The 22,445-nt window shown below is 43.0% G+C and overlaps 1 protein-coding gene across 1 annotated transcript in view; it reads right to left on the reverse strand.

The window, feature by feature from the left end:
- Positions 1-22,445, reverse strand: part of ELAPOR2 (endosome-lysosome associated apoptosis and autophagy regulator family member 2) — an 88,104-nt gene that overhangs the window by 3,471 nt on the left and 62,188 nt on the right. The window contains exons 6-20 of the mRNA XM_081879109.1: positions 20,559-20,664; positions 18,281-18,433; positions 17,061-17,149; positions 14,149-14,329; positions 12,718-12,846; positions 11,621-11,711; positions 10,760-10,862; positions 9,914-10,051; positions 8,790-9,053; positions 8,028-8,201; positions 5,118-5,307; positions 3,980-4,076; positions 3,188-3,289; positions 1,750-1,876; positions 327-505 (exon numbers count right to left, since the gene is read on the reverse strand). Coding sequence (XP_081735235.1) covers positions 327-505; positions 1,750-1,876; positions 3,188-3,289; positions 3,980-4,076; positions 5,118-5,307; positions 8,028-8,201; positions 8,790-9,053; positions 9,914-10,051; positions 10,760-10,862; positions 11,621-11,711; positions 12,718-12,846; positions 14,149-14,329; positions 17,061-17,149; positions 18,281-18,433; positions 20,559-20,664 — 2,123 coding nt within the window. The remainder of the gene's footprint in view (positions 1-326; positions 506-1,749; positions 1,877-3,187; positions 3,290-3,979; positions 4,077-5,117; positions 5,308-8,027; positions 8,202-8,789; positions 9,054-9,913; positions 10,052-10,759; positions 10,863-11,620; positions 11,712-12,717; positions 12,847-14,148; positions 14,330-17,060; positions 17,150-18,280; positions 18,434-20,558; positions 20,665-22,445) is intronic.

The raw sequence follows: 22,445 nt of genomic DNA on the forward strand, positions 1-22,445 counted from the left end.
TGCTGCAGTGCCACCTATGTGGGGAGAGCAGCTCCATGCAGGGCAGACATTGGTAATCTTTCATAATATGGCGCCCTGCGCAATGCCAAAATATGGTGCCTCCCAATGGAACTTCTCAATTTTGCATAGCAGCTTCTACAAGAAAGCAGTCAATAAAACTGAAAAGAAGAAACTCAAATAGTACAGAGAGATGGGTATTTGCTCCTGTGAGAGTATATCCAAAACCATGGTTAAGCAACAGATGGTGGCCCAAGTATACTGTCCACTGGGAAAGCTTCTGGTCAGTTAGGTATCACGTATAATCTTATGGAACACAAAATACTTACTTTTGATTTTTCTTCCAGAAATAGCAGGTTAAGGCAATCAGCAGGACACCTGTGAAAGCACCAACACCTGCACCAACCTTTAGCCAGAACTCCACTGTTTCACAAATGATTGTCTTTTTTTCAGGCAGGGAAACCCCTTTTGTACATAGCTTTGGTTCATTCCATACATATAAGGTTTCCTAAGGAATGAATGAATGAATGAATAAATAAATAAATCATTTTGAAGCCTGAAATCTTACACACGATTACTAAGGAGTAAATCCCACTGAACTCACTTGGACTTACTTAAGAATAGATATGAATAGGATTGCACACAAAGTCAGTAACTTCCAAATTGCATGGCATGAGATTACTTGAGGGCCTTCTGGTGGTTCCCTCCCAGCGATGCCAAACAGATAAACAACTGTGATTTTTAAGACATCTGAAGGCAGCCCTGTTCAGGGAAGTTTTCAGTGTGTGGTGTTGTATGGTGCTTTTACTATTTTTTTTGTTGGGAGCTGCCTAGAGTGGCCGGGGCAACCCAGTCAGATGCTCAGCATATAAACAAACTTCTTCTTCTTATTATTCTTATTATTAAATTATAAAACCGTTAAAGGCTCCCACTGTGGATAATTGGTTCACCTTTAGTGCAGGGATCAACTGACTGCAGCCTTGCATGGTCTATTTTTTAAAAAATTAACTAGCATCCCAATGGTCTACTGATTTCCATTAAATTTGCAAAGGATGGTTGCATACTCATTCAACTCTTAAGTGTTCCTGAACAGTATATAAGAAGTACCTTACTGAAATTTAAGAAGCACCTTGCTAGGGAGGTTAGCTCAGATGAGTATTCTCAGCAAGAATTCCAGCAACCAGCAGGCAATAGGAATATATTTATATGCATATTATTTAATGGTACATTATCCCTTTTCTGTCCCATGAAGCCATATTCCAAGTAGCTAATACCCTAACCCTTTCCTGTGGATTCAGGGCATCTTATGACATTTATCTCTATCCCCAAAGGCTTTAAAATCTATGCAGTGCTTTTTATATATAAAAGAAACAGAAAGTGCCACCCTTTTAACATTTGGAGGAGGGGAGGTACCTGTACTGCGTATCCTTGAGTACCCCCAGGAAAAAAGCACTGACTCTATGTAAGTTGACCAGAGGTCAGCTGATGGCCTACAGACCACTTCTTGCCTTGCACTCCTCCTTTGGTATTCATGCCGTGTTTTGCATAAGGCCTAAGATTAATAGTGTTTCATAAAGTGCCTTATGTTTCAGCTGATTCCGGGGGAGGAGAATCCTGTTCTAAAATCATGTCATGCCCTCCATAGAAGTTTGCAGGTGGAGTGTTTCTAATGCCCTCCCCCCCCCCCCGGGATTGCAGTTGGAAACTCCAGCCTTTTCAGTCCCCTGCCTTGATGTGCAACCTGTTTATTACCTGATGCCCCATTTTACAAGCCCCTTCAATCTCATGATAGTCCTGCTCTGTGCACAAGGGGCAGGCTTCTGCACTTTCCCACAAGAAGTGGAATGTACACCCGTCACAGGTACCTGCAGGGCAAGAACTGGAAGAAGAGAAATGCTCGTGTTATAAACGGAAATGAAGAAAGCTTGGGGGGGGGGTTAGTTGAGTTCGTTCTCACATAACAATTTCCAGAAATGCAATAACAGTGCAATAGTGGTGAATCTATATCAGAGCACCCACACACCATTCAGCTTTACTTGTTGTTCTGTGATGCTTCTTCAATGCTACACCATTCTGGCCATCTAGAGTGGTACTGTCACAAAAGGGCTAAACATGAGACTCTTAATCTCAGGGTTGTGGGTTCAAGCCCCATGTTGGATGCAAGATTCATGCATTGCGGGGGGCTGGAATAGATGACCCTTGTGCTCCCTTCTTACTCTGCAGTTCTATGATTTTATGAAATGGGACCCAAAAATGTGGAACATTTGTGATATAAAAAGTTACAGCATTTCAGCAGGAAGCATGCACTGACTGAAAACAAGGCAACATGTCCAACCCTAAAACTTCTGCAGGGGCAAAAGCACTGAAGCAGGGATTGTGGATACCATCATGAGCACAAATCATGATGGATGCACATTAAAAAGGATGCCTGGAGGGGCCCTGTGTTCTGGGAGTCCAAAACAAAATATCTGTTGTCATGCCACTGCTAGGTAGATACAGCTCTGACCACATGCAGATCCCTGCACAAGGAAGCTTCACCACAGCAGAATGATAGGACACCATTTTGAGGCTAAATCTGTCATAAATGACAGGGCTAATTTATACTTGCATATACGGCTCTTTAGAGTTCATCACTCACCTACAGAATACTCAGCCTGAAGCTGAATGGGTGAATTGTCCAATGTCTGAATTGATGGACTGCGGATATGAAAATTCTGCCGGCTTTGATCTGTGTCTAAGAATTGCAAGTCCCCACCTAATGTTGTGGTTACAGGAGTAACTCTAACTGAAATAAGCAACGGTGCACGTGTGTGAAACTCTTCACAAAACACAGGACACATAATTCATTTAGTCCCGTGAGTCTGCCATTCCCCTTGTGGCCATTGCAACAAGCCTTGGCTGATGGTGTTCAGGACTAAGGGGGCAAGTCCTAACTTTTTGCAGGCAGTTTTTGCTGCCTTGGTGGCCCTTAGATCAGGGCCTTCAATCATCTTGTAACACAGCAAGGTCCCATTCTCTGCATTTCCTGTGGTCTGACCCCAGATCTGTGACAAGAAAGAGTTTTGCCATTCCATTACAGTTTGCAACTAGTTGTGCTGGAGGGCCAGTTTGGAAGAGGAATGGCCAGAGATGGGTACAAACCCCCATTGTCAAGAGCTCTCCCACCCCTGGTGTCATCACTAACAAATACCTGGGAACTGAAATTTCTCCTTGGTCAGATTTTGTTGGGTTACATCTCAGTATCACGACAGAAGCACGTCCATTTTCACAAGTGGCTGTAACTCTTGAAGACCTAAACAGAAATGAAAACAATTTGTTTGTTATTTTCGGCTTCTGCTTTCCAAGAGCACCTCCTATGCGTGGTGTGCCGCCCATGGTGACGTGGCACCCAGCACAGTGGAGGGTGCGCGGAGCATGTCTGGGGGGGTGGCCTTTATGGTTCACCCCTCCCCGGTGGTGCCGGGGCAGTGCGCTCTCCTCCGCCAGGGCATATGTTAGCATTTAATGAACGAGCCTAGATACCCTGTATCTATGAGGTGTTCAGTAGTTTTTGCTTCTGGTCTAGACTAAGCACAGCTTGTTGTGTCATCTGAACCCAGCAAATAACAGTTTGTTAACCACAGCTAAGTTCACCATGGTTAGTGATAAGCCAACTTCAAGCAATAGTTTGTGAAACTAGCTCCCCTTTCCCCCCGCCCCCGGTAAGATTAACCACAGTTTGGAGTGCAGACATAAAACTAAACTGTGGTTAATCTAAAGCAGAAGCTTCCCTTCTCCTGGTGACTGTGGCTTGTCTGCAGCTAAGAGAGAGAGAGACTTGTTGAGTAAAATGTAGTAACAGCCGGAATGGATATAATAAATTGTTGGTGTCCCCTGGTTCTATAGCGTTGGCCTCTTATAATTGTGTGGATTTCCTCTGAATTTTTACATTCCAGCAAAGAGTAAAGCTTAATGCATCTGTAGGGTTGATGCTTCTACTTACTTGTAATAGAAATACACATCAGGTATTGTCTTTTCAGAATGCTCAAATATTTCTGGCTTAACATTAATATTTCCCAGAGTTGTTTCAATGGTGGCTCCTGCAAATAAAAATAAAAATAAATCATCTCAATATCCTGAGGGAATAAATGTTGACATTGAGAAAGAAAGTTCTCTCATATTTTATATACATTTATATATACAGTGGTACCTCAGGTTACAAAAGCTTCAGGTTACAGACTTCGCTAACCCAGAAATAGTACCTCGGGTTAAGAACTTTGCTATAGGGTGAGAACAGAAATTGTGCTCTGGCAGCACAGCGGCAGCAGGAGGCCCCATTAGCTAAAGTGGTCTTCAGGTTAAGAACAGTTTCAGGTTAAAAACGGACCTCCGGAACGAATTAAGTACTTAGCCCGAGGTACCACTGTACATACAGTGAAGTGCCAGCATTTGAGAAAAATTCATCAGTTCCCAAATTCATCAGTTCCCAAGGGCTGTTGGGGGAAGGGCTGGCAAGAGCACGCATGGGCTTCCTCCTGAGGCCAGCCTGGTGATGGGCAGCCATGAGCCCCTCAGCAGAAATCATCACCCAGGCAGAAGGCACTGCCAGGCACAGAGGGAGGTTGCCATGGTAACATGGGGTGTGATGTCACTGCAGGAAAAGAGGGTCTCCTTTTACACAGTTTTTTGGCAAGGCATTCTGGGAACGAGGAGGAGGAAGCAGGGTGGCTGAAGGCAGGCTGGGACAGAGGCACAGAGGTGCCTTGGAAACCACCCACCCCTCCACCCAAGACCCAGTGTAAGTAGGTGTGAATGAAGCATATTTCTTAATGACCCTCGTCTCCGCTGTGCCTTGATTTCCCAAAGGAAACACCAGCCTGGTGCAGCCGCTTGGCAGAGAGTGGGGTGGGGTCCCCCAGTGTGTCCCACGTGTTATACAGGCGCCATCCTTGGGGGAGACACATAAGCAGATCCCAGCCAATCCCCAAGTGGCAACTTTGAAGGCTGGGTGTAGTTGCTGGATTAGGCCATGTAACCTCCTCCTCCTCCTCCTCCTCCTCCTCCTCCTCCTCCTCCTCTCCTCCCGTGGCTTTAGAGCTGTTCAGCCTTGATCAGAACAAGCAGAAGATTAAAGCGCTTACCAAGAAACATGTCTGCAAGGCTGCTGGAGTGAAGTGCCAAAGCAGTTCGGAATCCCTTGCTGTCAGGTGGGATGATGGTAGACTGGCAGACAAAGGCCCGTACAATGTCGGAATAATCTTCTGAGTCAGCAACCATATCCTTTAGCTTGATATCTGTGATATTGTCTGCACAAATTGCTGTCATTTCTCCCTGTAGACATTAAATGAACAGGGAGATAATTTTCTTGTTTTCATGCTGGATTTCCTACCTTCTTGCAAATCAGAGGTCAGGCACTTCTTGCTACAGCTGAAAACCCAATTTGCCACCAAATTATAAAGACAATCACAAAACTTGAGTCTCTCCATCATGGAAGAACCCAGGCAATTCCTTTAAAGATCATCAAGTTCTTACCCCCTTTAGAACATATATAATTAGAACTGATCTTGAGAAATAGTTGTTGCTTCTTTTTTAAGATATCCATCAATGAACAATGTTGCTGACTTGCAGGGCATTGTGAATTGCTAGCTAAATGCAGTTTGGCCTTTAGATAATGATACGCCAGCTCACTAAAACTTTAAAGTGAGAATTTGGTGAACAGAAGGGGTACCTTTCATGGATGGCATCAGCAAAATGGCTGGCATATTTCACCATGTAGTGTCAGACTGTGTAATTGCACCCTAATTATAGACCTCTTTAGTTTTCCCAATAAATCGATGTGGAAATATTTATTCATATTATTCAAATATAACAAAACTTCATACAATTTGCAGACACCCAGCATTTCACAGTACCAGTAACAAAAAGTAATGCAGCTTAAATAGGGTAGCACAGAATATTCTCCAGGTTAAAGTTTCAGGATGCAAATATTTGGGGGGGGGGATTAATTCCTCCCAAAACATTTTGTGCAGACATTAATCTTTTAATTCCTATCTGATTCTTTGGTTCCTGCTCCCTCCCTCAGTTTTGGTTGCCTTTTTGTCATTGTCTACATGCCTGCTCTTATGGGATCACATCCTGAATGGGAGGCGGTCCACAGCCAACCAGATCTGGTTATGTGATGATGCCATTGAAGGCAAATGGGGACATCTAAGAGTGGAAGAGATGCCTCCAAGGCCAGTTGCATGGGTGATCCCAACAAATCCATAACCATGTCCATGCTACATAGCAAAGCATACCACCAAGAGGGAGAGTAACTCAGGCAACGCAAATGTTACTTTCTCAAGGAGTGGAAAACGGCACCTTTAACACTGCTGGCAATCTTTGCAAAGAAATGAGCAGTTTTGCCTCAGCCCTAAATTAAGTAACTTTGAGCAACCTTTGGGCATATGGTGTGGGCAACAAGAGTATATCCACATTAGCTACCCAGTGTGTACCCGTCCCCTCCCCCATACACTGTGCAATGCTTGCCCCGGCTTCCTCACGAGCAAAGCCCTCCCATCGGCTCCTGCTGCACTTTCAAGTAATATGATGAGCATCTCCTCAATGCCTTCATCCAAGTCATTTGTAAAGACGTTGAACAACAGGCCCAGGACAGAACCTTCAAGCTCCCCACCTGTCATTTTCTCCCAGCATGACCAGGAACCATTAATGAGTACTTTGTGGGTTTGGTCAGTCAATCAGCTGCAAATCCACCTAACAGTTACCTCATTCAGCCCACACTTTACCAGCTTCCTTACAAGAATATCATAGGGGGCTTTGTCAAAAGCCTTACTGAAATCAAGATACACTACATCCACAGCATTCCCCTGATCCACCAAGTTTGTGGTGGATCAAAAAAAAAGAAGACAGATTTTGGCATGCCTTATTTTTGAGAAACCCATACTGCATCTTAGTAATCACAGCATCCTTTTCTAAGTGCTCACAGGCCGATTGTTGAATTAAATGTTATAGGACCTTTCCTGGTATCAGCATCAAGCTCACTGGTTGATAGTTAGCTGGGTCTTCTTTCTTCCCCTTTTTAAAAATGGAGACAACATTTGCCCACCTTCAGTCCACAGAGACTTCACCTGTTCTCCCAAAATTCTCAAATATACACGCTACTCCTGCTAAATAGCTATCTGGGCATCTTCTTCTTCAGACTTGGGCTCTGACCTGGATAGAAGTATCAACGCCATCACCATACCCCTTCCAGCTCAGTTAAACCCCCTCACCTGACGTGGCCCATGAGCAAGCAGAGGCTTCTCCTGCCCAGCATCTCCAGCTGCTCCTGTTGCTTTAAGCCCCCCTAGTCCTTGGAGACAGAGGAGAGTCTAACAGCCAGAATCTCTCTGGGACCACCTCTTCCACCTCTCTGCTCTTCCCCCACCTCCTCTCCTTCTTCCTCTTGACCACCTGGACTCTTCCTCTTCTTCCACCCCCAGTTCCTGCCCCACAAATCGCTGGAATTGGGGGGGTTCCTTGTTGTTAGACAGAAACAGCGTCATTTTGGGGGGGGGATCAGTAGTGTGATCTCCACCGTGAGAGTGAGCAGCAGACTTCTCTCAATTTACTCTTTCTCAAGGTGTGTGAATTAGAAAAAGAATCTCCCAAATGAAATGGGTTGTTGTTGTTGTATCAGTTTCAGTAAAGTATTTTTAAATACATATAAATATATTCTTCCACTAGTTTAGCAAGATGTACATATTATGTAGGAACTTTGTTCATGAATATATTAATTTATTATTATTTCAAAAGAGTGCTTTAAATAAATAAATAAATATAAATGCATTATTAAAAATTCATCGCAAATTCAGGAGAGAAGGGGTGCAAAAGACCCCAGGAGGGGTGGGAGTGGCATTTCCCAATTTATCAAGGCATGAGTACTGGCACCTCATTTTTTTCAGGAAAGGGACTGGCACTGGTACATGGAAGGCTAGGAGATGCCCTGGTTTGATGGCCTCCTCATTTCACATGTGGGATGGAGTGCTAGCCTTAGAAAGGCAGGTGCTTACTTGGTTTCCACACAGGCTGATGTTGAAGAAGTGGAAGAATTTTGTTCCTTTCGCCGTAAAGCTTGGTCCGTTCATTAATGAGCCTCCTTTGCTCAGGTTGCTGAAGTCGTAAGTCCGGCTCTGGTTGTTCTTGACATATGAGAACAAGCAGTCACTGAAGCAGGCGGAATGGTCCTTAAGAAAGGAAAGCAAAATGAAAGTGAAGGCAAGTTTCAGATAATCAAGTTGTAAAGAAGCAAACCCACACAAATGGTCATTAGGATCTCATCAGTCAAAAGCGCCCAGGAGGCAGGTCCATTGCATTCGCTATGAGGGGCAATGTTACCTTTAAAACTCTGGAGTTTCCTGAAATTAGTAGACTTCTCTATGTACCTTTTAAAATAAATTGTGCTCAACAAACTTGAGCATTTGGGGAAACATTGAATCCCGTGGGGGAGGGGGCTGCTCAAATATCTTCCCTACTGTAAAAGTACAATGAAGTTAAACAATGACAAATTTCATGTAAGACTTAGATGGCTTAGAGTATGGACCTTTCAATAGCCATTCCCTTGAGAGCTAAATGCAAACTCCAAATTCAGAGCCAGAGAACTCTGATCACCAGATGATGGGACATGCCACCTGAGTTAACTATCTCACTTTTGCTCCACTTGTGAGCTTGTTGACCACTGCTTTAAAAAGTACTGAACAAGATGGACCATTGACTTGATTCAGGTTATCTTCGTCTGTTTTTAAACATCAAAACTACTGATGGCACCTGTCTACCTTGGTGCTCTGGCTGCCAGGCCCACAAGGGATACATGGTTCTTGGCTGTACATTTGATGAATTGACAGGTAGGTTTGAGGAGGACACTCCTTGCATTGGTTGGTTTCCTTGTCTATGTAGTGACCAGCAGGGCAGGGAATGCAGGAGGAGCCAGACTGTTCAGAACCCATGGCACAGGCACGGCACGATGAGGCAACACCATCGACTGCATTGGTCACAGTAATCGAGTAGATCTTTGCCACATCATTGATGAGCTTCCTGGTCTGGAAAGAGCAATGGGCGAAAATAACTCATACTGAGGGGACACACTACCATTTCCTCAAATACACCGCCTTTATTCTCTCACTGCTGATGCTAACCCTGCAAAACATATGAACCTTTAATAGCAAGACAGCAATGGAAAGCAAGGTAACTCAAGGAGCTCCTGGCAAGTTGAGTTAATCCAGGGGTGTTGACCTGGAGCATGGCCTACCACACTGTTGTAAGCCCCCTGAGCAGTACAGGATACCTTTGGGGTTCCCCATAAATCAGTAAATCATTTTCAGGGATCACTAATAGGCTAGGAAGTGCATTTCTCAGCTGGATGAAGAGCTGACCTCCCTGCTGCTGCTGCTGCTGCTGATCTCCTTCTGCAATCTCGTTTAAACTAGCAGCCCAGCACAATTTGCTGATCTTTGAAGTCAAAGAGGGACAGGAGGCTTTTATTTTATTTCTTAATTCCATTTATATTCAGTCCTTCCTCCAAGGAGTCCATACATTCTCCTTCCTTCTCTTTCGACACCCAATTCATGCTCACAACAACCCTGAGAGATAGGTTAGGATGGCAGAGAATGATTTGCTCAAGATCATCTAGAAATCTTCACCTCCCTGACTTCAGATACTTCTGTAGAGTCTTGACCTGTATAAATGGATCTGTGGATAACAGGGACATGCGGGTTGGCAGAGTATAGGACTGGAGCCCAAAGTTGGGGCACAACACCCATTGCACCCAAACTTCCCCTGGTGGCTTAGAATGTGGCAAGCCTCCCAAAACTGCCTAAAAAAAGTTTTGTTCCACAGCATTAGTGTTTTCTGAAACCTAATGAAATATGTTCATTTCCACTAAGATGCCTGTGCTACTTACATCTTGGCCTTGATTTGTTCTCTGGAAAGCCCATGTGAATGTAAAAGAAGCGTTTTTGGAGATGATGTGAGCATACGACTGCTTCTCCTTAGTTCCACTCCATGATTCCACTACATTTGTGTTCTTTTTATTGATGTCCTAGACGCAAAGGACATAAAGTAAACATACAGTGTCAATTAGCAGAACTTGGGCTATTTACTAAAGCAGACATGCCAACTTTCATCATTGTAGGTGTTTGTGCTACTGCTTTGGCCACAAGGAAGAGATCTTATACCAGATTCTCTCTTGTTAGGAACTTTTCACTCAGTTCCCTTCATCTTCTTTTCCTACATTATTCCACATACCTACTAGTAGCAATCTAGAATCCTGGTAACATGACACCATTGTGCTTGATTAAACTGCCCTATAAGTCATTAGCCCTTGGAAATGGTGTGGAAAAAACAGGAAAGAGATTTCCCATCCTTGGTATATGCCCAGGAACAAAAACCTCTGGAATTACTGGGCTCAGGGCTGTTTATGGTGTTTTCTAGTTTCATATGTTGTGATGAATTTGCTTAATTTATATGTTATCATAATTTAATGTTTGAACAGGATAGAGATAAAGTGTATAACAATGTGAATATCTCATTAAAAAATTAAAAAATAATAATTTATATGTTATCATAATTTAATGTTTGAACAGGATAGAGATAAAGTGTATAACAGTGTGAATATCTCATTAAAAAATTAAAAAATAATAATTTATATGTTATCGTGACCCACCTCGTAAAAAAGGTGGATATAAATCTATTCAGCAAATCTAAATAAATAAAGGCAAGTCAAAATGTTGAGCACGTTCTTGCTTACCACCATGAAATACAGCACACAATCTGCCGAACAGACAGTTTCAAACACGAACGCAATCCGTCCAAGTTCTGACCCCGTCGCCCCTGCTATGGAAGTCGGAGGCCTGTTCAACACAGAAGAAATGGCACAATTACAAGGTCCTTCCAAAGGCCCCTGCCAGAGTGAAACACCCAAATGAAGGCGCAAGCCAGTTTCTCACACAAAAGTGCTGAAGAATAGCTCCTGTCCATTTTGCCTCACCTTGCAGGTTCTGTAAATGCTGGAAACAGACTTTCATTTTAAAAATGAAAGTTGGGGATGTGGGGACTATAGATCATCCAAGTGCAGGTGGGGGGCAGGGGTATGCTCCCATATCTTCCCTGCAGATACCCATGTGGATGTGGTACAAAGTTGAATCATAGAATCATAGAATCATAGAGTTGGAAGAGACCACAAGGGCCATCGAGTCCAACCCCCTGCCAAGCAGGAAACACCATCAGAGCACTCCTGACATATGGTTGTCAAGCCTCTGCTTAAAGAGTGGGCTTAAATGCTCCCCGACTTAAAATGTCAATGAAAGCAACGTGTTAGAAGATGACTCATTGGATCATGTTCCCTGGATGCCCTCAGAGGTCTCACATTCAAGTAAATGGGTGCACACTAACGAACTGAACAATTGTGTGTCCACCCTGCCCCATCGACACATGTCTCCAGCAGAAACTGCGTTTGTCTTTGCAGATCTGCTCCACGTGGCATTTAGGACCTCAATCCCCATTTATAACTTTCTTCCTCATGTTGTCTAAGCACAAACCATTTGAGATAGAATATAATGTAAGAGAGGGGAAAGGTGAGGAATAGCATAGAAATTTAATGATTCCTTACTTAAATCCTGGTACATGAAGATTCACAATGAGATAATCGTTATCCGTCCCTCCTGCCCCACTTTGGATGTGGTCACCAGCTACTTCCCAGCCTGAACGAGAAAAAACCCCACGTAAATATAATCTTGCACGTTGGTTTATTAAAAAGTATACAAAAATCACAGCGGGGAGGGGGAATATCCAGATGCATCAACTGGTTAAACACAGATGCAATATATTTAGGCCAATTCAGTGCAATTAGATGCAACAAAGCTGGCTCAAGTCTACAGGATTCTATGTAACTGATTGTTTTATTCCAGCCTAAGGTACGTGTTTAAAATCAAAGAAAAGAAATCTGTGGCACAGTAGGAAAATAACTCAGGTATCCATAATTTCAAACAAACCATCTAACCAGTGGGCAAACGTTCATTTCTGTAATTTTATTGGATAAACCCACATTTCTTCAACAAAACCTTAGTTACAATATTTGAAAGAAACAAGTAATCTTGCCTGTTGTTGATCTTTCTCAGAGCCAATATAAGCAAAATCCTCCTTGGACTCTCCTGCAGTGTTTCAGTGCCCCTGCCCCATTAAAAAAAACTCTATTTATGGAGAAAACTAGCAAGTCAGGGAAGAGGCTATTCTGGAATGCTGTCCCTTGATATGCTACCTTTCCGTGGACACAAAGTTTTTATGGAGGAGTCATTATTCTTGTGACAGTCCACAAACACACTTGCAGTCTGACTGATGCAACCCTGCCTGGTTGGTACCATGCATTATTTTCTGAATGTATACCTCTTTTCCATAGTTCCGACTGGAGCTGGTAGACCCTCCTTCAGTGACAAAGATAAACTGAACCAACAAATAAAAGTACTAATTTACAAATGCTGCTGATGAGCATGGGGAAAAACCAACAATAATGATATTTAGCTTTTATCCAGAGATTTTCCAAAGAGCCCAACATATCTCACCTCAACAACTTTTACCACAGCCTTTTAAAGGTTGGTCAGTATGACTATCTGTTTTTAGAAATGCCACAGGCATTCCCTTAACCCTCACATCAGCTCTTAAGAACATCCAAAGGAACAATAAGCTAGTGATGAAGGCAGGCACGCTCACCATTCATCCCATCACATTTTGAATTTCCAACATTGAAACAAGAAGTCCTCATGTTGAAAGGGAGCACGTTCCACCATTTGTATTCCAGGCCCAGAGCAGGTTCTGTACCAGCAGGGCAGGCCTCGCAATCTACAAGGAGAAATGGGACAGGATGAGCCCACATGCAGAAAATCAGCCGGTTCCAGAATGAAACATTTTATTAGATGTGTTACGAATCAGGTAGAACTAGCCATTCTTGGGTGGTTCTCCATGCTGGACTGTGGGGATCAGGGCAGAGTACGCCTCAGGATGATGGCTTCCTCCACATAAGAAATGTTGATATGGGGAGGAGGCATCATGACTGGAGGAAAGTTAAAACCAAGCAGATAAATTGGGAAGGACTAAGTGGTGCTGGAAGGGCATTGAAGAAGCATGCTATTACAGCTGGGGCAGAGCGATACACTCTTTTGCATTGAGTGATACAGTGAATGGTGTCACAGGATACTGGTGCCCCAAGCACCAGCCTGTACAGCACCCTGTTGACATTCTCGAGCCACAATATGTTTATGGGGCATAAATCCATTGTCAGGTTTGTTTTAAATTTACATTTTAGCCTGCTCTCTGCTTATTTAATTTGATGCACTATTTTTGCTATAAGCACTGCAAGCTGCCCTGAGATCTTTGGACATAGGACAATATTCTGAAATAAATAAATTATCCCGTGTATGGTAGCTTTAAAAAGAGTTGTACTGCATTAGGCAAGAAACAAAAATAAATAAATAATGGGTATCCTATGACTTGCAGTATGTAAAAAGTGAACACACCCACAAAAGCCGTTCTACAATAAAAAGAAAGAAAGGAGGCTGTGTGTGGACAAGTTGCCTGGTTTTGGAGGAAGTCAGCCAAGGCAGAAGGCAGAGAAGAGTTTAGTTTTTTGTAATAAAGCTGAAAGAGGCAACACGGCCCTTGGTGTTTGAGCCTTCTTTTCGTGGCGTCTGGTGAAATGGATCTTAAAGATTTAAAGAATGAGATAATATCCCGCAAGATCCTGTGAAGCATAAATGACCATGCAATGAGTGCATAAGCCAAGGACAATGGTGCCTCTATATCATCTTCAAAAGGTGGGATAAAAATAATTCTCTCTCCCAAGCCAGGCAGGCCAGCCAGTGCCACAACAGTGGGCTGTACCCAACAGGCTTGCTAAGCTGACAGCAAGGCTTCCGTCAGCAGAACAAAGAGAGAAACAGTTTTCTGGCATTTCCCCCTCCACTTCTCCCCCCACTCGAGAAAAATATCTGTTCCAAAGGGTTGGGGAACCATTTGGAGCAGATTTATTGGTGGGGAGGGTGGACTGCAAGTGGGAGAGGGAATGATCTCTCCATTCCACCAGCAAAAGTTGAGCAACAGGGTGGGATACAACCTGGTCTTTTCAATGGGCTCAGGTTCTCATACCCCGAGTTCCATCAGAAAACATGCCCAGGGGGCAAGGAGTGCAGAAAGAGGAGCGGTTGTTGTAGAAACCAGGGTTGCAGGGGGGGCACTCCGTCCTCTCTCCAGAAGGAGGCAGCTTCACTGCTTCGGAAAGATCTTCCCTACAGATCTTAGGCTCTACCCATTTGTACATGAGCTGAGTCTGAAAGAAAGAGAGAAAATATGTGGAGTTAAGATAAGGAAAATTTTACTCAGCTATTCACAGGACTGAACAACAGTCAGAGAGGGGAGGGAGGAATGTGACCAAAGTCTCCCCTGCAGAAAACAAACGCCAGCAAACCAATGAACCCTTAGACAAGAGAGAAGTTCCCATCAGACAGTCACACAATTACTGTAACAACTTTGCAAAGTGGTCCCTTCTTGTTGACCTTTTCCCCATCCATCCCCTCCCAGGCCTACCCTGTCATCCTCTTATTGGCGGCATTCCTTCAGAACACCCACAGACTCTCCCTGTGAACTGGAGCCCTATGAAACCAGGGTTTCAGATCGCAGAGAGAGCTTACACATCATAATTAACTGTTTTAATGGGCTTGTTCCATTGCACAATTCAACTGTGCATGTTTGTTTTAATGTTTGGATCGGATTGTTTTATTTATGCATGCTCATATTTTGTAATTGCTCTGGCGGATTGAGCAGCCGAGACCAAGAGTGGGTCCAACAGTCAGGAAGGTGGTTTCTGCACGTGCTGTAGAGGGAAGTGAGGTGTGGCGGGGCTCATCCACCTGCAAAGGTGGCCCATCTAGGAGGAGGAAATGCTGATCATAAACCTCCACTGCTTTGTGAGACATCTTCAGGAGGAGAAAAGGCTAAGGAGTAAACCTTACAGCAATCTGGAGTCCTTAAGATGATTGAACGCCTTTTCCCTGCAACTCCTGCAGCCAAGCTGCTGCCAAACACCTTGCTCTGCTGTCCTTTGGACCACATCAGCAAGGCTGAGAGGGAGGTCTTGTCATCTGGGCAGCCCAGGACCTCCGGACAAGCTGCCCCGACAAGAGCCCCAGAGAGGTCACTTCAGTGCTGCTAACACAGCAGTTTGACTTCACCTCCAAAGGCATACTCCATTGTCTCTCAAGACAGAGGGATGCCAACAGTATTTTGTAATTGGTTTTATACCTGCAAACTGCTTAAAAGTCCATTTAGCGAGTCAGCAGTATATTAATAAGATGATGATGATGATGATGATGATGATACAACACATGTTCAGTAGCCTTCCCTTCTGCACACACACCAGCAATGCATGAACAGCTTCCCCCTTTATGTGACTGTTAATCATAAAGGTGTTCACACATTATGTTCAACAGGTATACAGTCACAGAATCATAGAATCATAGAATCATAGAGTTGGAAGAGACCACAAGGGCCATTGAGTCCAACCCCCTGCCAAGCAGGAAACACCATCAGAGCACTCCTGACATATGGTTGTCAAGCCTCTGCTTAAAGACCTCCAAAGAAGGAGACTCCACCACACTACTTGGCAGCAAATTCCACTGTCGAACAGCTCTTACTGTTAGGAAGTTCTTCCTAATGTTTAGGTGGAATCTTCTGTACACACAACAGCTGAGCCATACAAATCAACAAGTGGACATGCTTTCACACAAAGACTTGCATGTGTGTAGAGACAGCTTGTTCAGTGTAATGTGTGAAGAAGCCCCATGCAAGGGAGAAATGACTGAATAGGGAGAGACAGCAGGATAATAACAAATAACAAATGTATTGCAAGTGCTTGCATTTTACATGGTGGAAAGATAACATGGATGGATGGCCGGGTGGATGGATGGATGGATCATTTTGCTGCCCTTTAATGATAACCCGTTCTGCCTTGTGAGGGCGGCCCTCTCACGCTGCCTAGTCATGGGACAGGATCCAGTATCATTTTTTGCATATTCTTAAGGCCTCTGCAAATTACTACCCAGTCCTGTCACTTATTCAACCATTATTTGTGGGTAGCCTGTTCAACAGAATTTCCTGTGATCTTACATAGTCCAATCTGAAATCCACTGAATGTTTTCCATTTATTTCAGTAGCTCAAGTGAGATCACACACCTGGGCAAATGTAATAAATGTGAACACAGCAAGGAAGGAGAGCATTTGCAAGGAGCCTTGTAAAAGAAAAAATGGAATGAAGGGACAGAACCACATAGAGAGTCTAGGCACTTAAACAGCTATGTGTCAAAAGAGCTTGTGCACAATAACCAATTATTCTTCTAACATTCGTATCTACATGAGTCCCTTTCTCTGACATAAGAGTAGAAAGCTTTCTTCTATGTAGTCATTCTATATTTCAGAGGGATAATTTTCGTCTTGCTTGAGTGAAAAGGTCAGGAAGAGAAAGCAGAAGGATTGTGAGTCTAATCAAAATAGGAGAGCCTTGGGGAGGGATTTGGATTTCACAGCTCAATTACACAGTGATCTGCAATTACAGTGGGTTACCTCAAGGTTCAATAGTAAATGCTGTTAATTCACAAGGTTGTTGCAGAGGTCACAGAGCACAATATCATATGACCTAAAACATGTTTCATAAATTCTATGAACTTAAATAGATGATTAACTTACAAAAACTCCCACAGTCTTGCCAAGAACATTGCAAATGCTTATCTTATGAGCAGCTGGCCAACAAATAGACTGATATTTCCACTACAATTAATATCTCAAGTTTCCTTAAGCCAAGGATCAAACTTAGGTCAAGGGGCCCAGTTCCAACTCCTCTCAGCTCCAGTCAGCCTGGCCATTGGCCTGCAATGGGGGGAGTTGCAGTCCAACAACACCTGAAGGGTACCATCTTGGCCGCCCTGTCTTGGATGCAAACCACCAACACTTCAGTCCACACCGTGGAAGACTCCCGTGGAAATGCTTTGGGAGGGTCTGCTACTCACTTTTCCATCTCGGTCACATGGTGTGTGGATTTGGAAAAAGTCTTTCTTTGAGCAAGGAGGACGTTCAATGCATTGGCTTGATCCTTCCTCTGAAAGCAGAACAGATACTTATAAACACAGAACCCAAAATATACTTTGCACAGAATCATAGAATTGTAGAAGGGACCCCAAGGTCATCTAGTCCAACCCCCTGCAATGCAGGAATATCAGCTGAAGCATCCATGACAGAGGGACACCCAACCTCCAAGGAAGGAGAGTCCACAGCCCCCCGAGGGAGACTGTTCCACTGTTGAACAGCTCTTGCTGTCAGAAAGTTCTTCCAGATGTTGAATTGGAATCTCCTTTCTTGCAACTTGAAGCCATTGGTTTGAGTTCATATCTCTTCTCAATCTCCTCTAAACATACAAAATTGCCTCAACCAGTCCCTTGGATTCCAGGCCCTTGATCATCTCGGTTGCCCTCCTCTGCACATGTTACAGCTTGTTGATATCCTTCTTAAACTGTGGTCCCCAGAACTGGACACAGGGCTTCTGACGGTAAGGGTTGCTAACAGTGGAACAGTCTCCCTTGGGGGGGCTGTGGACTCTCCCTCCTTGGAGGTTTTCAAGCAGAGGTTGGATGGTGTCTGTCATGGATGCTTCAGCTGAGATTCCTGCACTGCAATGGCTTGGACTAGATGACCCTCGGGGTCCCTTCCAAGTCTACACTTCTACTCGGACCCTGAGATCCTGTTCACATGAGCCTGGGACCTTCTGAATGCAAGCCAGATGCTCTGCCACTGACCCACAGCCCTCCCCATTGTATATTCTATTGAGAGATAAGAGAGATCTGGATTCCCCAGACCAAACTGCAGGCACAGAGAGGTGCCACGCCATTTGGAGGAGACAGCAGAGTCCAGCATTTTTGAACCAATCATCAAATCCTTTTCAAGGAGACCCTCTCTAGGAAAACTATTTGCAGTCCTCAACATGTCTTTGCTATCTTAGATTTAAGGGCAAATTCTCTTTAGAATCTCTCGACACCACTTCATCTATGAAGCAGCCCTTTCCACAACCTCCTCAGGGCATATCACAGGACATTCTCATACAACATTTTGGGGCTGGAGGGGACAAAAATAACCGCAAATCAGAATTGTACACATGGCTACAAAACCCTATTCTGACATGACAGTTTATGGTTAATTTGAACTGGACCCAGCCTTTCAGATCTCTCCACGCTACCTGCATAATGTGTTTCTTCCTGGCACTTGGTGCATTCCTTGGCACCCTTTTCCGAGTATGTATTCCTAGGACAGAGCTGGCAGGTGGAAGAGCCTGCTGTGTTGCTGAATGTGCCAGGTTTGCAGGGAAAGCATTCAGATGTGTAGGCCACTCCTATAAAGCAAATGCAATTCAGCAAGTATAGAAGCAAAGGCTTCCCCCAAAGAACAGCATTAGACCCAATTCATTAGGCTCAGCATGACTTAAGGAAAGAAGTATCCAAACACTGCATTCTTATCTTCACACTTCTTAAAAATTTTGTGATACACTACTTGGCTCAAAAAAACACAACAAAATGCAACTAAAAATGCATGTTTTCAGATGAAATATATCACAAAATACATATTTTGAAATAAAAATGTTTCAATATGTGTACTATTTGCAGGAAGAAAACATGCAAAAGTAACATGAAGTCTGTTTAAAAAAAACCAAAAAACTTATTCATTCACCCCTAATTGTCAATGATTGACTTTATCACACCTCTGGAATGTGTTGCTCTAGGATGCATGTTCCTAAATATATCCCAAACTAGAGTGGAATCTCTTTTCCAAAGCCACTTGCCACAAGACAAGGAATGTGTGCCCGCATGGAAACCGAGAAAGGTGTGGCATATGAATTTCATTTTCATTTATTTTGTTCCATTTATGAGTCGCTTCTGATGACAATATCGCAAAGTGATATTTTCACTTCCAGGAGTACTCCCATGCTCCTGTAAATCCTAAAAGCAAATATTCTAGGTATACAGTACGTATATTGGCATCACTGCAAATCTAGTTATCCCCAACAGAGGTCAGCAGTCGTCCTGTAACTGAGGCATTCCAAAGGCATATTGTCTAAACTAAAGTCCAGTACAGATTGTGGTGAGAAAGAGGAATAACACAAAACAAGACAAATTTGCTGTATTATGTTCTCCCAACCTAAAGAAGCTTGTTGTGGAAAGGAAAGTAATACACAACGTATGCAGCATGTACTTCCTTTAGTTTTTCCCTTTAAATTAAAAACCTCAATTTCTCATTGATGGTTTGCCCTGCCACTTAGTGGTGGTGGTGGTGCTTGTTAGTTAAGATTAGTTTGCTTGGGGTGGACGAATGGCAAGAGAGCTACAGGTACTTCCTTCTTCAGCGCCTGGGGCATGGGAGAAATGTAGATAATGTACTGGGAGGGGCAGGGAGTTCACACGCTGGTGAAGTAACCACACCCACCCTGGTGGATCTAGAAGGATCTAGAATCAATCTAGATTTAAAGCAGCACATTGAGCATGAACATGAATCATTCCAGACTGGGGGGAAATACAGTTTTTGTGCTGCAAATAGATTAGTGTGTACGCTGCTCAAATCCCCCCTCCCCGGTTGTCTAAGAAGAAATCCATAAGCTTCTGCTGGGGTGGGTGACACTTATGTCAGAAAGGGATTACTGTACTGTTCACTTGCTTTTCAGAGCAGCATATTGTATTCCCTGTATTCCCTGTATTCCCTGTTTTGTTTTCAGAGCAGCATATTGTATTCCCTGTTTTGTCAGGGAATAAGTACATAGGCCCCCAGAAACATTCTGGGACATTCTAGTGTTTAAAAGGTTCTCAGGTCTTCTCAAAGGCAGAGAAAGCACAGGTGTTCTTTTCCTGCTGGGCTATCTCTAAACTTCAAGGCCTTTCGCTCCGGAGACACACTGTCTGCCCAGGGGACTCTGTTATTCTCTTTCTCTCTCTTTCTCCTACTGCTATGCTGTTTTTCCATTTATATTTGTTTGGTTTGGTTTGTTTTTTACTGCTGGAAACTGGATTTGCTCTAAATGAGCTAAGTTTTGCCTTGCTAGGGAGCTAGCAACCAACTTTATGCCTTAGTAAATCTCTACTAAAGACATTTCCTGTTCTCTGTGTCTTTTTGGAATTCAAGTGTTGCCAAAGTTCTGCTACTCTGCTGAACGAACAAGAAGGGGCGTCCCGAGTCTTAGGGCACTGGTTCTTGACATGTTTTACTAAACCCATCCCCTTTGTACGTTTGAGAGTAATCCCACCAAACCCAGTGGTGTTTCCTTCTGAGTAGACTTGCATAGAATTGGGAATTGTAATATGTGGCAGCCATGGTGAATAGTTGTGTGATAAAGCCTTTTTTCTGGATTAGTAGATCCAGAACACTGTGTCTCTGGCTCTGCCCACCATCAGCAGGCTGCCCCTGACAGTTTGTTCCTGGGGCATGTGGCCCTCGACAGAGAGAAAAGGTTGCCAACTCCTGCTTTGTACCTTCAATGGTGATGTTTTTCAGGAGGACAGGCTTCACCACCTGAGAACTCATAAGGATTCCTGTTGTTCTCCAGTATAATACATTAGTGCCAGATTTCAATGTTACCTGAGAAGAGACACACACAAAAACACACACAAAAAGGTCATTCAAACCTCACCCTGATATGAACATGATATAGACTTGTGCGTACAAGGGTATGGGTAGACTCACAGTCGGGAGCTGCCCCTAAGCACACAATGGCCTGACCCAGCACTTCCTAGAACAGATATTAAGAGAGGAACTAAACTATCAGAAAGTCACCAAGCAAGGCCTTCCTGGATTATTTCACTTCAAATGGCAAATAAAACCATTGCACATCTTATTTTTATTCAGGCCTGTGGGGGATAGATGATAGGTAGAGATAGATAGATAGATGATAGATATAGATGATAGATAGATAGATAGATAGATAGATAGATAGATAGATAGATAGATAATAGATGGATAGATAGATAGATAGATGATGATAGATAGATGATAGATAGATAGATAGATAGATAGATAGATAGATAGATAGAGATAGAGATATAGATATAGATAGATAGATAGATAGATAGATAGATAGATAGATGATAGATAGATGAATAGATATAGATAGATGATAGTTGATAGATAGAGATAGATAGATAGATAGATAGATAGATAGATAGATAGATGATTGATAGATAGATAGATAGATAGATAGATAGATAGATAGATAGAGATAGATAGATGATAGATGATAGATGATAGATAGAGATAGATGATAGATAGATAGATAGATAGATAGATAGATAGATAGATAGATAGATAGATAGATAATAGATGGATACATAGATGATAGATAGATAGATAGATAGATAGATAGATAGAGAGAGAGATAGATAGATAGATAGATATAGATAGATGATAGTTGATAGATAGAGATAGATGATAGATATAGATAGATAGATAGATAGATAGATAGATAGATAGATAGATAGATAGACAGATAGATATAGGTGATAGAGATGATAGAGAGATAGATAGATGATAGATGATAGAGATAGATAGATGATAGATAGATAGATAGATAGATAGATAGATAGATGATAGATAGATAGATAGATAGATAGATGATAGATGATAGATAGATAGATAGATAGATAGATAGATAGATGATAGATAGATAGATAGATAGATAGATAGATAGATAGATAGATAGATAGAGATAGATGATAGATAGATAGATAGATAGATAGATAGATAGATAGATAGATGATAGATAGATAGATAGATAGAAAGATAGATAGATAGATAGATAGATAGATAGATGATAGATAGATATTGTGATTGTGATGTGGCTTCATCTCATCTTTTCCTCACTACTCTTTGATGTGGGTGAAGCTGAGAGACTTCCCTGGTGACCACCGTCTTCACCTCCAAGGCTATCCCTCTATCCCCAATCCCCTTGATTTAGAAATGTCTCCTACCAGGGATAAAGGATCTAATGTGTTCCCCCAAAGTACTAGCCTTTTACATTCAGGAAGGGGTGTTATTAAGACAGGGAGGTATTCCAAATGCAACTCCCCATCTGCAGAGGGGAGTAGAACAGCCCAAGAAGGACTCTCAGTGTCATTTTGCTGCTCATGTTCATCAGCCCAAAATCCACTCTGCTTTACCAAATGGGGTCTCTTCCTCATTGGCCTCATTTGGTGTCATAGTTACTCCAGGATGTTAGGCAAGAGCAGTGACTTCAAACTGTGCTCCAGGGAACTGTGGGATTTCCTGGAAATCTATGTGGTGTCTCTCCAATGAGAACAGGAATTTGCAGACAAGTTTCCATGATGTTTGCTCACTGCTCCCAGTTTTCCCCTCCCATGTGCAGC

This window comes from Podarcis erhardii (genome assembly GCF_964252035.2).
Source record: "Podarcis erhardii genome assembly, chromosome: 10".
NCBI classification, from domain to species: domain Eukaryota; kingdom Metazoa; phylum Chordata; class Lepidosauria; order Squamata; family Lacertidae; genus Podarcis; species Podarcis erhardii.